At 33.5% G+C, this 17574-nt stretch overlaps 1 protein-coding gene across 1 annotated transcript; it reads left to right on the top strand.

The window, feature by feature from the left end:
• The first annotated feature begins 371 nt into the window (after positions 1-371).
• On the top strand, positions 372-17308 carry LOC125060956 (sialin). The gene is made up of 11 exons (XM_047666086.1): positions 372-559; positions 4225-4433; positions 8191-8281; positions 9116-9264; positions 9823-9970; positions 10836-11002; positions 12519-12668; positions 13545-13677; positions 14381-14536; positions 15280-15365; positions 15582-17308. Exons 1-11 carry the CDS (start codon positions 526-528, stop codon positions 15762-15764), a joined length of 1506 nt encoding a protein of 501 aa, XP_047522042.1. The 5' UTR covers positions 372-525; the 3' UTR covers positions 15765-17308.
• Positions 17309-17574: the final 266 nt, after the last annotated feature.

Below are 17574 nucleotides of genomic sequence, written 5' to 3'. Positions count from 1 at the left end.
GATCACTTAGGGACTTTAAGCACAAGCTTACGGGAGCATTGCATGCACTAATTAATAAATTATATTTTGTTCGATTCGATAAAATCGTGACCCACAACAGAAATAACAATTCTTAATATTCTAACTAAAACACTTTTCCTATATTTAAACAATCTAATTAACAATTTGATGATGATAAAACTTCCATAACAAATCCTTAGATAAATCAACAGGCGTGGCATTTGTATTATGGTACCTTTTCATTGATCGGTACTCTTCGAAGCTTTGAAGGTCACCTTGAAAAAGCGGGAACGTTTAAAAACCGATCTTTTATCCAAATTTCATTGCATGCCGGAATGCACGTCGGACCATCCTATTTAAATATATTTATCGGCGATACAGTCTGATACCAGTATATTACACCACATTGCGTATACTCACGTACGACATTGGTTATTTGAAAAGCTCATCTCAGTGTAATCGCACGCGAGTTTTGAGACAATTTTTACGTGTTACAACAGATTTAATGAAATTGTAGTTTTAAAAATGGACGTGCCTGCAAAGGGAAATATTTTAGGCCGTAAGTTCATTATTATTACATTCATTTGTTTAACTAAAAATAATATAATTAAATATAATTGCATTATTGTTTTTAACAAAAAAAATATTTTAACGAAACAAGCATAAATAGAAAAAACCCTTAAATAACTTATCGTTTTCTCTTATAAGAAGCAAAATAATATTATTTTATTTCTATGTAGCCTTACTCTGTAACTTCTACGGTGTAATCTATCCCATATCATATTTTTATACAGTCTATGTAGCGTTTCAGACTGAATTATCAATTGTTTAGCCATTCCAACGTGATTGAAACAATCATTAAAACTTAGATGTCTAAACTATAGTTTATTAATTTTAATACCACTTTTAAATGTGTTATTAAAATTGTTTACATATTATTAATCCTTAGAATATATTAATACCGTAATTAGTAATTGTTTAGTTTAGTCATTTGGTATCTTAAATATCTCAATAAGATATTACCAATTTGTTTGAAGCGAAGTCGAAATGATTTTTTTTTTAATATACGTACCTAGATTCTAAATTGAAGTATCTTTAAATATTAACTAAACTATTTTATATAACTGGCTTATCAAATCTATGTTTCATAATAATTTCATCTTTTTTTAATTAGGAGCGTCCATAGTGTATGGAATTATGAATAAAAATCTCAAAAATAAATTGTCGGGATTTCAAGCGAATTATAGCTCCCGTATGTGTACTACAATACATTTGTGGCATACGGAAGTCTTAAGAATATTTCCATATTAACTTGTGAAATTAAAACTAAAATTGTGAAGAAATTTACTATCGAGTAATCACCTCTTAAGAGACCGTGAACATACGCAAACTTTAACAGTATTTTTTTGTGAATTTAAAATCAATCTTGCTCATAACAACAACGATAGGTAATTGCTAATAATGATCGATGTTCAGAAGAGTTGTTCGGATTAATGCCTGCAGCTGTGTTTCATCATCGGACGTCAAGGCAGAATACAAAAAAACATCCGTATCACTCTGATGTCCGTCGTTCCACTCACCACCACTATGTGGAACCAGCTGCCCACTGGAATATTTCCGAACCAATTCGACTTAGGGTAAAGAAAAGAGCATACAGCGACTTAAAAGGCGAGAGTGTCGGGATGAGCCCGTTTTCCCCCTGCTTATAAAAAAAGGTTTACATACGTTCTAAATATTACTTTTGCTTAAGAAGGTTTCTCCCTTACGGAAATTGGTTACTATAATACCAAAACTAAAGAGACAAGCTAGATCAAGTTCAATGGCCCTGAAATATCGACTGTGTGTCCTCTACGCGTCTGAAGGACGTCAAAGGTAGTATGCAATAGAATCATTATGCAATTAATGTATATGAATCATAATGCTATATTCAGTACCAAGAACTGATGCAATTTAAACGTAAAAGATTTTATACGAGACACGCGATACTTAGCACGTTGTATAATTTATAGTTTTTCTTAATAGACAAGAAGCCTGCTGTTCGACCTACGACGCTGTAATATTAGGTCCTTACATACGAAATTGGCGTTTTGTATGGGAGGAATAAAAAGTAGTATAAATATAATATATTTAATTAATCAAAGTGGTACATTCGGACGGGAATCAATAAAATCTTTGAAGGCGGTTTTGACTGCACCATCAGAGTTGAATTTTTTAACTTGCAAGAAGTAATCCAAATATTAACAATAATACGGTGGATGTCTTAGACATTCCACTTGAAGCTACTCTAATTTGGTAGCGATGTGTGAAGCACGGTTTTCGAAAAACAAATGCACGAGTAAATAGCTATAAAAAAATGAATTTGGAATTCTTAACCAAAGAGGAAATATTTAAGGTCACTTTGACTTGGCCAGTACGACAAAACGTCAATTTCATATGTAAGTGCGCGCGATTTACAAGTGTTAATTGCATATCTGGGATTTGTATGCGTCGTCTCAAGATTGAGAACCGTACGATTTATAGGCTACACTACTATTAAAATTAATCTGTTGTTTTTTAAACCTTTCATGTGTAAATTTGTTAAGAAAACTGTGCGTCAAACAAAATTAAATGATATTTTTGGTTAGATAATAAGATATTTATTTCCAACACACAAAAATATAATATTTACAATATTCTTAACCTACATAGTAATATTATTAATTAACTACTACCTTATATAGATATTTAAACCAATAAAAAAAAGTTTAGTCCCTTTAAAGTTATTTTCTCGTTGAAATGCGATACTTATTCGTTGAGATACGAATGCACCAGCTCTGGGGTCACTATCTACCAAGGGCTTATTTAAATCTTTAATAGGGTCTGTGCACTTGAAACCCACAGCCCAAGAGTCTCTTCTCCAAAGGGAAAAAATACTTAATCAAAATAAATGTTTTTTTTTAAATTTATTATTTTGTACATTACTTTCCCCGTATTTTGCGCATATCGAATTAACTTGGGAACTATCTTCACCCAGCGCAACAATTGGTTGATCGCGTCTTCTGTCAAATACAGAGCTATCACCTAGCGACTTCGAGTTAAGTAACAATCAGTCTTCTTTTATTCCTATTCCTACTACTCCTACGTTTTTTTAACCGACATAAGAAAGCGAAGGATTTATTATTACGTGTCTAGTTTTCTGTATGTTGAAGCATAGATACTCCGTCCGTGTACTGATCTGTATGATTGAGAGGTCAAAACTCAATGATTATAACGATTATGATCAATATCTCATAATAAAACTTATTTACTTTCTTTGGCTGCACATAAACACATTTGATGTTTACCTACACGCGACGTCACATCCGTGATCCGACGTCATGACACTGCGAGCTGTTTTCACGCGCTAAAGAACTTTTTTTTCCCACAAACTTCCACCCATATAATGGAAGATTTCAAAATTTTTCGTCATGCCTATTATGAGTAGACTAAAAAAATAATCGTACTTAGGTTTTTATATAAATAAACTAATAAACAATTCATGCATTTAATTTTTTAATAAAGACGATATGATGATATTCATAAATAATATCGTTATTTAATAAATTATTTTATTATTATTTGAGCAGTGTATAGCTATACGTGTATAGCTTCCTTTTATAATGCTATTGCGTCAGAGGGGTGCAGGTATTGCTTATGCGGGGTAAAGGGGGTGCAATGGATATGTAACAAATACTTTTAAGTGCAGTTTCGTGTTTATTTTTTGGTTAAGATATTTTTTTTATTTATTAATTAATAATATTATTATTTATAATAAAAAAAATGTGAGCCGTCACGGGACTCCTGGCAGATGTAAAACATCGACATTATTTTGTAATATAACATATTAAGTAATATGAAGAAAAGAACAGATTGTGATAGGAACTAAATATGTCATAATGATAAAATAAAATATTACGATTTTTTTTCCAGATAACGATGACTATTTATTGAATAAACATTTATTTTCATTAAATACAAAAATTTACGAATTTATTTCAAATCGTGACTACTTAATTCGTTTAATCAGTGACTTCGAAATACACACACTGTACACACTACTGCATATAGACTGTATATATATACACCATCATATAGCGTACATAGGCGACGCGTCGCCACGGCATGCGTCGCCACGCCAGAAATCGGTTTTACGTGCGGCTATAGATGTTTCACATCAAAAAGCACTATAGGTAAAAATGTTTTCAGGTGTCATCCCGGCACGGTATATTCTAGCCATCCTGGGATCTATAGGAATGGCCATCGTGTATGGACTGAAAGTAAACTTATCTGTGGCTATGGTTGGTATGTTAAACCATACTGCTATAAAACAGGCTGCTCACGATGAACCACATGAAACTGCTTCCCAACCTTCGGAGCTGGAGTGTCAACCAACGAGTAACTCAACTAGTAGCAATGTAAGTTATTATTCATTTCGTTTCATCCATTAATCTGTGTGTTTGTGTTTTCATTTGTCATGAAATTCGGCGTAATTTTCGTTTCGCTGGGAATCAAAGCCTCCGGGTTATACAAAATAAGTTAACAATTACACGGCGGAGTAGTATTTAACTCTATAAATCATTTAGAATTCTGAAATATATACTAAAAAAGAAATGATTCAAGATTTTTAACAACTAATAACACTATAAATATTTATCTTATTGTTATTTTTCAAGCTTTAGTCATTTCTATGTCGAGATTTAATGGTAATTAGGCTGACTAATCAGTTAATAAATATAATTTATAAACAATACATAATATCACTGACTAACACATAATTCCAAGAACTTGAAATGAACTTGAAAAGCGCTCTTATATTTATAATTGCCATGTCCTTCAACAAATTCGACTTAGGGTCCTTCAAGAAAATAGCGTACCAACTTGGTGCGCTATTTTCTTGATCTATTTGGTACTATTTTTTCTTTTCTATTTGGTAACCATCAGGCCAGCAACGCACTTGGTAAACGCTCTGGCAATGTGTGTCTCCTGCCGTTTTTTTGTATAAAAGAATAACATCTATGACATCAAGTCATCTATATGTGTAAAAAATCGAATACAATGAGAATAAAAAAAATGGAATCTGTAAGGAATAACTATAGGCAGTTACAATCTCACATAGACTTACTAATCTTACACTTTATTGATAAATAGAAAACAAAAAAAAAGTTAAGTCTCTGTGACAGTGTTCCTATTGCTCGCAGCATTTCCTCGCTGTATTTGTTGAGCGAGGAGAGCACCAGGCTCTGGGGTCACTGGTACTATGTACCAGGCACTCCATAACTCCTTAACTCAAACTCCAACTCAAAATATCTTTATTCATATAGGTAAACAAGTACATTTAAGAACGTCAAAAAGAAGTTAAATTAATTGTAAATTATTTATTATTGCAAATAAATAATTAATTGTCTTTAAGGCTTTTCAAAGAAATTTCAAAAAGGTTAGTCGACATCACAGGAGACCGAAGATCTGGCAGCTACCTCGGACAAAGAATTAGTCTAGCAATTCAAAGGGGGAACGCTGCCAGTATCTTCGGAACGTTGCCTAAAGGGACTCCTTTTAATGATATATTTTAGTTTACGTTAAGTTTTTTTTTTTTTTTTTTTTCAATCTAAATAATTGTTATTAATATATCTTAATTAAAGTTAATTAAGTAAATAAAAATATACTTTTTACAAAACGTTCATTGAATATAAATTGTAAATTTACATTTACTACCAGTTCACAAGTCAAGGGCGTAGAGCGGGTAAGAAGAATTGGCAATAAACTTTCCGCCACTCTTTTTAATCGCCAAGTTTTGAGTAATATAAATTGTTAATTCTTAATTAGCGCCTGTGTCCAAGAGTGTCTTCTCGAAAGACTTGTCCTGTATACAAAACATTAATAAAATCAGCCTTGTGATTCTGTAACTCACTTTTCGAACTCACACAGCGGTTTTCGCATCGGCGGTCGCTCTCAAATCAGTCGTGAAGCAGTCATTTTATGATTTGGCATTCTGATAAACAATAAACTACAAGCTCCTACCTTTTATTAACGTCCTGGAATTATTTATTTAAGGACATAAAACATTAATAAGTTTAACCTTGCAACAGGTCAATCTAAACTGCGTTATTTTGGGACGATTCCAATATTCGCGAATAAATACGCACACACGTGAATATAAACTTTCAACAAATGGATAAAAATAGGTGACCTATATGTAGATTTTTTTCTAATCAAATAGATATTGAAGATCCTAACAAATATATTAACGACTTCAAAAAGGGGTTCTCAGTTTGACCTCTGTGATATTATTGGAATTAGATATTTAAGTGACTTATGATCGGTGGCGGTCGTTGTATGAAGATGTTTAAATAAAACTCTTTGTTTGAAGCTGGGTAACAACTGACTTTAATGCTTTAAAATATGAGCTTATAACTAACACAACGTTAACAAAAACAAACATGGCTTATCTAAGGTTTCATAAATCTAAATGACACTAATTACGGAAACGAAAATCTTAAAATAGAATTTATGAGTGCGGTAAAAACTAAAGGGCTCATATTGGCCTCAAGTGTGATGATTGTTTACATATGTAACTTAACTAAAAATAGGTTAACTAACTAGTGTATTGATCTAAGATTGAAGGCGTGTGTTGAATTTCAAACTGTTGCTCGGCTTTGTACCCAAGTTTATCGGAAACTTCTAATTGAAATATTGAAAAAATCTTATCGGTTATATCTGGTATATTTCACTAAGTCAAAACCCCAGAGCTGGTGCTTTCCTCGCTCAACGAATAAGTATCGCAATACAGCGAGGAAATGCTGCCAGCGTTAAAGGTTCACTGCCACAGGGACCAAACTATTTAAATTATTTTTATTTAATATTATTATTATTATGCAGGTTAAGAATATTGCAATTACTCTATATTTGTTTATTTTAAATTGTCTTTGAAACAGTTTTAGTTTTATAAAAATCAGTGTTCTGTAGATTTTGGGAAATGGAGACCCACCCACATACGCATTTATATAGTATAGGTAAATATTTTTTTCTATTACAATTGACATCTTTAAAAATTATAATTCTCTTTATTATAGAGTGATATTTACATAAACTAATTTGTTGTTCATACTCACGTATAAACTATAAATGTAAAGATTTATGACCGGCGAGACTACAACTCTTGGAAATATAAAAAAGACCACAATTGTCTACATATTAAACAATTGAAATCTTTTTATTGACCCAACTATATGAGATTATTTTTGTTATTATACTTTTTGTTTGACGCGTCCTCAAGTCTCAACCCAAATCTCTAAATAGAGTTTATGACTACGTCAATCGGCCTGATTTTATCGACAATAATACCAATTGAATAAATTAAACCAAATGCTGCTTTCACATTTAACCGACAGTATTAATTTATCAAAGTTTCGATTTTAATTCTTATTAAGAGATATAATAGGGAGATGAGTATAGTAACTATGATCTAAAGTAGGGCTTTATTACAAATGCGTACGTGATTTTTCTTAGAACAGAGGCCCATGAACACATTCAATGCCAAGAGGCTTACGGGTGCGTGGTTAGCCTTTAAGAGCTTTTTATTAAGAGCCCCTAAGACGTAATTGCAGCTGGTTCCACAAAAAATGAAAACCATAATCTAAAAGTATTTAAAATGATAATTAATTGAAAACTTCTGACTTCTCAATCGGATATGAAACAGATACAATTTAAATATTTTAGTGATGAATTTTCTATAAAATACATTTTCCTAGGTTTTCTGTTTTATATGAAAAGAAACGTTATATTGTGTGGTAAACAAGACTCTCATACCAGAGTTCGTAGGTTTGGTCCAAGGCTGTGCACCAATGGACTTTCTTTCTATGTGCGCATTTAACATTTGCTCGAACGGTGAAGGAAAACATCGTGAGGAAACCGACATGTCTAGACCCAAAAAGTCGACGGTGTGTGTCAGGCACAGGAGGCTGATCACCTAATAGACAGATTAATAAATCTGAGGCCCAGACCTAAAAGAGGTTGTAGCGCCACTGATTTATTTTAATTTTATACAAGTCAAACCAACCAAAGTGCGACGCTTTAGGGAGTCTGACATTAAATACATACTATAATTGTATATTTGTGTGTTGTAAATAAATGATAACATAAAAAATCGATTAAACTTTTTGTTTATCTATTTAGGATGCAGATGGTCCATTCCTGTGGTCGTCCGAAGTTCAGGGCATTGTCCTCAGTTGTTATTTCTGGGGATATTTTGTTTCGCAAATTCCTGGTAAGTGCTGCGTTACCTATGATCGTACATTTTGCTAATACAAACCACAATTTAGGCTACTATGTGAAACTGATGCGGAATTGATTTGGTGTCAATTCGAATAATTATATACTATCAATATCGATATGGATATACGACGGCAACAATATTGGCTTTAGGTCATTTCTGAACTTTTATTTTCACACAATCATCAATTATTTTTGCCTAGTTTTTACTGTAATAAAATTTAATAATATAAAAGAACCAGTAGGCTTGCTCCGTAACTCCCAATTTGAGTTTTGTTAAGCGATGACCATGTCCCTCATAGGGCGGACTGGCGGATGGTATTGTAAGTTGTAGGAGACGGAGTAGTGTGGGCCAAGTGGCTTTAGCGTGCGACACTCATCCCTGAGGTCGTAGGTTCGATTGGAACTCTTTCTATGTGCGCATTTAGCATTCGCTCGAACCGTGAAGGAAAACATCGTGAGGAAACCGGCTTGCCTTAGACCCAAAAAGACGACGGCGTGTGTGAGGCACAGGAGGCTGATCACCTACTTGCCGATTAGATTAACAAACGATCATGAAACAGATACATATCTGAGACCCAGACCAAAAAAGGTTGTAGCGCCACTGGTTTTTTTTTTGTACTTTATTGTAACAAAATACCTTTGTGTACGGTCTTATTAAAAAAACAAACTTGAACCGTGTCGAGATATAGTAGTGGTACTCTTACTGGTTTCGTGGCTAAAATTTTAGTATTCTACTATTAAGTTCTATCGAAATGCCTTTGTGCAGCTAGCCTAGGCAGATGCTGGGCAAGCTAGCTATACTAAAGCAAATTATACCTATTTCCAGGAGGGAGAGTAGCAGAACTGTTTTCTGCGAAATGGGTGATGTTCTTCAGTGTGACCATCAATGTGATATGCACAATATTAACGCCAGTGATGGCAGAAGCTCATTACATTGCAGCTGTCATAATGAGAGTTGGTGAAGGTATTGGCGGGGTAATTATATTTATAATATATATTTTTAACTTCGCCAGTTTTTCTCTAAAACCTTGGTTGTGTCAGATGGGTACAGGCGCTTATAAAAATTGTGCGTTAAAAAAGTCTATATTTTTCTGAAACCCTGGGCTTGTCGAACTAGCCAAGTGGGACCAGGGATCTCGGAAACCAAGACGAGTGGTGTGCAGGAGTAAACCTTTAGATCCATAAAGGTTTATTTAATTTCCACATCCTACGTAAGCAGCTTGAAGTCTCGTATATATAGAGGCATGGGGGCTTAGTCAAGATGCACTTCTATGTATGTTGAAAGTGGAAAACTAAATTTGTATGAAAATTTGTTGACACGAACTGTCATTTTCATACAAATTTAGTTTTTGACTTTCTACACACACTACTGTGACTCTTCCTAAGCCCCATGAAACCGACTGCGTTTTATTACTGTTTATTTGTAGGTTAGGTTAATTATTTCGTGCCATATTGGGTCATTATTGCGTCGTTGGAAATCTTCCATGTGCCACCACCAAGCCACGGAGATCCATTCGTGCTTTATTATTTCAGGGTGTAACATTCCCAGCGATGCATGTGTTGCTGTCAAAATGGGCGCCGCCAGCTGAGCGCAGTGTCATGGCGTCGCTTGTTTACGCGGGAACTTCTCTCGGAACTGTCATCTCCATGCTAATGGCCGGAGTACTTACAGCTACTCTTGGTAAAGTTTTTTTTTATTAATACATTGTTGCAATAACATAAAAAAATTGACAAAATTAAATGAAAAGGAGGACTGGCGGCCTTATCGCTTTCGAGCGATCTCTTCCAGGCAACCACTCTTGTATTAGCTATTTGAATTTATTTAATAATAATAATTTATTGCAATTGCATATGTGTAAGGTGGTACAACGTAAGTTCGCGTATTCTGCCACCCACAATGGCGCGCATATTTGTATTTAAAGGAATTTTACATTTTACATTATTAGTCATATGAATTGGTCAGTTCTTATATTATTTGTATCGTACATATCATATCATACGTTATTAAATTTATATCAACTACAGTGTCTCACGCAATTAATAATTTATTGAATAATATTTTTTTTCCAAAAGTAATACACCAAGTCTTCCTCTTACCTTAATATTGTTAAAAATTTAACTTGCTAGCTCTTGTCAAATTTTCATTTGAACTGAAAATGGAGAGACAGATTAGACTAATATGGGTGAAATAAAGTAAAAAAAATATATAAGTAACTCTTATTTCTATTGATTGGTTATTATAAGTTTTAAACGATTTTTTTTTGGATGTCGGTGCCAAAAATCAATGTTATATATCTCCTATGAAACCAATTCGCTGCAAATTCGAATCATTTGATACCTAGATCATCCAGAGTGGTCCACGGACGGCGGAGCTTGAACATACAAAAATTACATGTCTAATTGATAACCTCTTTCGTTTTGTTGTAGTCGGTTAAAATCCAGTCAGGCCAGTTGATATTTGTTTAAAACTTAGCACATTTTTTTCTTCCGGATTTTTATAATGAATGACAATATTTTTATAGTGTTAACAGTGAATTATTTTTTAGGCTGGGAAAGCGTGTTCTACGTGATGGGAGGTCTGTCTTGTCTCTGGTGTGTTCTATGGGTCTTCCTCATTAAAGACTCACCAGGTGAACAGCCGCTTATAAGCCTAGAGGAGAGAGATCTGATTATCACTTCTCTTGGAGGAAAATCTAATGACCACTCGCATAAGGTAACTAACGTAACTAGCCAAAACAAGAAAAAAGGATTTCTGATTTTAGGAGGGGGTCTTTGATTTGCTTATTTGGTGATTACGTCAACAGTAATTATAAATTTACTCTTTAACACATATTATCCACACATTGTCTATGCTTGAAAATGAAATACATTTTCGAGGATTCCTACCAAAAATTAACAACGTTTATATACTATTATTTTTGAGAGCTGAGAGAGAGAGAGAGAGAGAGAGAGAGGAAGAAGGGGGGGATAAATTGCAGTTCATCTGCTTACGTAAAACTTGAACGGCCCCTTAAATAGCACCTTTAAGAGATTCCTCCCCCTAATTGTCTAATAAATAAATACATAATTTATTTGCTCAAAATTCAACAATCAACCACACCAAACTAGAATGCAAATCGTTAATTATCATATGTATTATCAAATCAATTACCTAAGAACACACATTATAGAAGTGCGTTTAAAAATCTAATCATTAGGTTAACTATTTCCTGTGCAAACATATTTATACTATTAAAATGTCCCCGAAAAAATACCACTCGCAAACATTGATATACATACAAAAAACCCAAGATGCACAATCAACGTCTAAAAAACGTCCTCAAAAAATGAGCGCAACATTCTAAATTGTGCGCTCATTTCAAATAGTCTCGCGTCTAATAAGTGGAGTCGATGTTTTCATTTGTGTTTTTTTTTATAAATAAATTTATCTACTTTTGAACTTTTTTGTGTGTAGTTTTTGACAAATATATTTACGCTATATAAAGTGTAGGTCAGGAGGTAGCCAATTTAACATTTTTTTTTAATTTATAGAAAAAACTTTTTAACCGGATTAAAGTTATGTATTATTATAAATTTACAACTATTTAACATCCAACACCTTTTGTCTTCAGTCACCGTGACCACGCACGCTGTAAAGAACCCAAAAAGTCGGATAAATTTAAAATTATGTTAAATAGTTGTAAATAAAAAAGTCATGTTCGACTCCACTCAACCTTGTCCTACCGACCACGGTCGGTCGTAAAATTCTGCAAAGCAGCGCACATTGGGGTGATATTTCAATCTACATATTATTTAAGAGAACAATTTAATTTAAATAACGAACGTTTTTTTATAGGACACTTTGAGCAATGGTCCAAAGAAAATTTACTACGAGTAAACTAACTTTTCTTATTAATTGTAAAACATATACACACGCACATTAAAATCAAAGTCACATTTTATGAAGTCCACGGCGGCCTTATATCAGCCCACTGTGCAGCGGAGAGTTGACATAACGCTATTGCCGTATGTAAAACAAATTTTTCGGTATCCTAGACATTTCAAAATTCAAAAGTGTTGCCACCACAACATTCCCAATTATAGGGGTCATTTTTGCGGATTGCCCCTTCATAATTTTAAAATAACATTAAAGATACGAATACAAAATAAATATTTTTTAATACGAAAATCGGGTTGAGCCTAACATAACTGGCGGCAAAATTTTCCTTATCATAATCCTTTCTTTTCAGAACATGACGGTCCCATGGAGGAAAGTCTTTACATCTGGTCCGTTCCTGGCGATCGTCGTCGCTCATGCTTGTTCAAATTGGGGCTGGTACATGCTGCTTATCGAACTTCCCTTCTACATGAAGCAAGTACTGAAGTTCAATATGACTGAGGTAAGACAATAAAATTAAACTAAAAGTAAGTCTCATTTCTGAATCTTATTCAACGAGTCAATCTATGAAGGTTGCTATTTGAACACACATTATTTGGTTTGATCCATCCTGCCTCGTTTCATCACCTTCCGAAGTCTTCCACGGTCCGCTTCACAAGACATTTTCAATATCAAATCTTCTGTTAAAAAAAGAGCATAGTGATTCCTCAAAGACCGGCAACGCACCCACTAAAATGGATGTTCATAGGCTGCGACGAATGCCCTTTTTGGGCGTCCCGTAGACTCGTTTGCCCCCCTATGCTATATATTTTTTCTATCTGACCTTTCAATAGAGATAGCATATATAACTTCTTTCAAATCCTGGGAGGGTTGCGGCCAGCGCTGCGGACAAAACTAAGTAAGAGAATATCGGAACAGGAATGTCTTTCAATGTGTTACTAAACTATGTAATATACTCTAATTTCAAATCTTCTCTCTCTCTCTGTATCTGGGTTTGTAACTCAGGTCTGAATATCGTGGTCAGCCGTATAGTAAGAACTGGCGCGAATCATTTTCCTCCACTAATTTTGGTCCTTTACTTCTATTACAACTGCGTATATTTTTGATGACGACGACTCTTTGCCTTGAGTCCATCTCGTTGACGTCCACGCGATATTTTGCCTTCGGTTGCCGACTTTAAATCATAGCTTAAAGCTACTTCGCAAATCCTATGATGATACTTGAGCGATCCTAAATCCAATGTTTCCAAAGCCCGGATGAGTTCCTTGACTTGCTATTTTTGTTGAACTAATTAAAGAGAATCAGAGATAATCGCGTAGCTTAATATTACGTGATTTCATTATTCATTTTCTTTATAACTTCTAAAAATCAATTTCAGAATGCAGTTACAACAGCACTTCCATTCCTATCACTATGGTTCTTTAGCATGGCTCTCAGTAAGACTTTGGATTGGTTGCGGGGAAGGAACTACATCACTACCACGACAGCTAGGAAGATTGGAACACTATTCGGTAAGACGTACTAAAAATGGTTAAAATAAAACTCTCACCGCTGAATTTCTTAAAATTGATAGTGAAATTGGATTTTTTAGTTGGAGGTCAGTAGGTAATAGTCTAGTAATGACCGCTGCGAAGACCATATGGTACCCTGTCATAGGTGTAAATGAAGTAACATTTAGGAACGCAAATTTCGACCTTAATGCTTGATTGCGGTTTATTTATGTTTAAATGATACAGTTATTTTTGATATTTTTCGTTTCTATTATTGTGTGTTTTGTTTCTGATGATAAATAAATGGCGAGCTGACCTTCTCCGCTCTCTTTGGTCTGATAAACTTTTATGCCAGTTCTTTTCCCTCTTACAATATTACGCGTACTAACTTCGGATTTCGTACCCCCATACATAGAATGTGTTATTCCTATAACACTCACATTTCAATGTTGATTTGTTTTCATGCCCCTACAGCTTTCAAGGGTGTTTTAAAATCGTCATTGTAATTGTTTTGTCTTTAATGTATGTACTCTAAATTGCTGTGTTTACATTTTCGTGACTTATTGTATTTCTTTTTATTTTAGTTGCGTTACTCATACTATTAAAATCTCTGTAACAATTAACGGACACTTGTATAATTATAACTTGTATTCTGTTTTATATAGCTTGTATTTAAGATGTGTACATGTTTACTTATTGATAAATAAATATTTTTGTAATACAGCATCAGCGGTACCAGCGTCCTGTCTGCTGGCAGTATGCTACATCGGATGCAACCGCGGGGCAGCGGTAGCACTCATGGCGATCGGTGTTACCTGTATAGGAGGAATGTTTTGTGGATTTTTATCTAACCATATTGATATCGCACCTAACTTTGCTGGTGAGTAATCTATGAGACTAGATTTGCAAGGTGAAAATGTCGTGGGAATAAACTTAACACCTTTCTTTGTAATTAATTGATTCGTACCAAAGGCTGGCAACGGACTTGCGAGCCATCTGGCAATGTAAGTGTCTATGGGCGGCGGTATCACTTAATATCACGTGAGCCCCGTTTGTAATATAAAAAAAAATGTTTTAATGTTTGGTTTTTCTTTAGAACTTTACGCACTATCTATTTTGACGTGATAACGTCTTTAAAATCGTTTTAGTCGGGTGACATGTTCAGAAACTTGTGTCACACCAAAACCTCACGAGCGCGATCGCAGGTATAACGAGAGAGAGACGGACCGATCTCCCGTCTCATCTCGAGCGCTGCCAGTCATTCCGTGAATGTATAAAGAAAAATGTATATCATAGTCGAATAAGTAAACTTGTCATTTTACACCCGAAATTTATCATCAAAAGTGTGAATAAAACGATAGATGTAATTTAAAATTTGAAAAAATTGTTATCTTCATTAATTCCTTACTTCCCAAAAACTTATATCACCAATAAGACGTTATCACGTAAACATCTCGATCGTAAACCTACTTTACAAACAACCAATATTTTTTTATTAAAAAGAGTGAAACATTGGTTTGGAAAACAAGATGTCCGACTACGTATAAAAACGAATCGTAACTATTTCTGTAATATATTTCTCTATACATATTGTTGTATCGGTGTAATAAACGGTTTTTGCAGGTACTCTGGTAGCAATTACCAACACAGTGGCCACGATTCCTGGAATCGTCGTACCAATTTTTGTAGGGGTGTTGACACATGGAAATGTAAGTAAACCTTAATTTTATCCCAGTTTTTCCTAATTTATGCGTTCCAATTTTAAACGGAGGCGTTTAAAAGTAGCATCATGTTCTTGTATACTAATTTATTTATTATTGTGGATTCGAGTTATATTTTCTTAATCACAGATTATAATAGAGTGAGCCAATTTTTAGATAATTAATTTTAAAAGAACAAATTTTTAATTTAAATTTTTTTTTCAGCAAACAATATCCGCATGGCGCATAATTTTCTTCGTCACAATAGCCCTATATATAGTAGAAATTATAGTTTATTCTATATTCGGTTCTGGTGAGGAGCAACCTTGGAATAATTTAAAGGACAATGAAAGCGATGGCAACCCTGAAGAAAGGCCTTTTAAAATGGACGAAAGAACCCATGTCTAGACTATGCCTATTGAAATGTCTTTAGTGTGGATTAGTTTGTTGTTTTGGCTTAATTTCTTCTTTCCTATGTCAATTGTCAAAGCTAGGGTAAAATTTTCATTTAAAGGCAGAAGGCTACCCAAGTGGGTAGAATAAAGTCTTTCAAGGAAATAATATTAGTGAAAATGTGTAGCAATATTTATTGTGTTATTAAATTGCAGCCGTCATTTTTTATACAGTTAATAATGTTTGCAACTATTTTTCGATAAGGCGGCAATAAATTTACGCATAAATAATGAGCCTTCAAGCTATATTTTTATCTCAATGCAATGCTCTTTAAACATTACAAATATTTCATATGATATTGTTTCAGCAATAATGAAGTTCTACTTTAAGTTACATAATACATTTATTTTTTATGTTATCAAGGTAACATTTTATATAATATAATAAATGCTATTTCAATTGATTTTATAGGCTGGTTACTTGTGCCATAATTAGCTTTAAATTAAATTAGTTTATTAGGTGGTAATACTTAAAAGTAGCTTACTGAGGCTATAATTATATAATAGGTACTTAACATATACGTATATTATGTACATTATGTGTTTTAAGAAGTGAATTAATCTTTGATTTTGTAAAAAAAAAATTAACATATTTTTGACTGTAAGCGACTTAGAAGCGTACTTACTATATATTTATTTGTAATAAGAATTACATAATTTTAATAATTTATATTGATCAACATTATGCAGCTGTTATTTAGTATATTTTTTAAAGCATACTCTAACACTTAAATTCAGAATCGTAAGGAATTACTAATAATCGTATTAAGCATAAATAGTTGAATATTTTCGAGGGTGACATACAAAAAATAGTACCTATCTAATTAAGCTCAAGACTTTTTTTATAGTAACTACTAAAAGAGTGGCGGAGAGTTTGTTGCCAGTTCTTCTCTTCCGTTCTACGCCCTTGATTTGAGAACTGGTAGGAAATGTAAAATAGAAGAATTTCATATATATATTTATTTTTGACGTTTAGTGTACATTTTGTTACCTATATTAATCAATGATTTTTGAATTTATCAGTTCGAATTCCGGAAAAAATACAGCGAAAACTCTTTATAACGTCATTAGTTAAAACGAAAAGCTCTCTATAACGTAACATTGAGTTGAATTTATTTGGTTTAACCAACCACCCATACATTAATTGTTCCCTCCCTATATCGAAATCTCTCTATAAAAAATAAAAATGCTTGGTTCCTTGAAATTCGTTATAAAGAGTTTATACTGTACTAATACAGTTAAAAAATTACCTCAGGTATATAACAACAACGTTGTAAAATGAAGATGTTTTATGTGTAAAGTGTGAGCTAAGGCTGTACATTTTGCTCAATCAGGTTTTAACAATTGGTACGAATCAAGCGCAGGAAAACCTACGCAAGCATTCTCTTCCTTTTTACTATTTAGTCACCAACCTACACCTAACCCACACCTTACAATTTAACGTATTATTATTCGGTAGTTATATGAAATTGTTGGAAAGTAAAATTAATCTGTAATTGACCAAAGAAGTTTGAATGATAACTAAGTTAGTGTAGTACAATCTACCAAATAATAATACGTTAAATTGTAAGCAGTAAGCTGAGGTTCACAATCTTTCGACAGTTTATAATCTCGCGAGATAGATTACAATCTAACGGTGTTTACAATTTTACGTTAACATATATAGTATTTAAGTTATTGACAAATCGACTGCTATCGCCAAAGGCATTTTGACTCAAGTACTTAGAGATTATATTTTGTAATATTTTTTTGCTAATAAAAGCTTT

This window comes from Pieris napi, chromosome 22 (genome assembly GCF_905475465.1).
Source record: "Pieris napi chromosome 22, ilPieNapi1.2, whole genome shotgun sequence".
NCBI lineage: Eukaryota > Metazoa > Arthropoda > Insecta > Lepidoptera > Pieridae > Pieris > Pieris napi.
Note: the sequence above shows the minus strand (reverse complement) of the source record. Positions and strands in the feature narration are given on the sequence as shown.

What these genes read in the sequence shown, in the direction of transcription:
- LOC125060956 (XM_047666086.1), top strand. Translation starts at nt 526, where the DNA reads ATGGACGTGCCTGCAAAGGGAAATATTTTAGGCC. An exon ending in TTTTGTTTCGCAAATTCCTG is followed by an intron (nt 8,282 to 9,115) that starts GTAAGTGCTGCG and finishes ACCTATTTCCAG; the next exon opens with GAGGGAGAGTAGCAGAACTG. An exon ending in GAAGATTGGAACACTATTCG is followed by an intron (nt 13,678 to 14,380) that starts GTAAGACGTACT and finishes TTTGTAATACAG; the next exon opens with CATCAGCGGTACCAGCGTCC.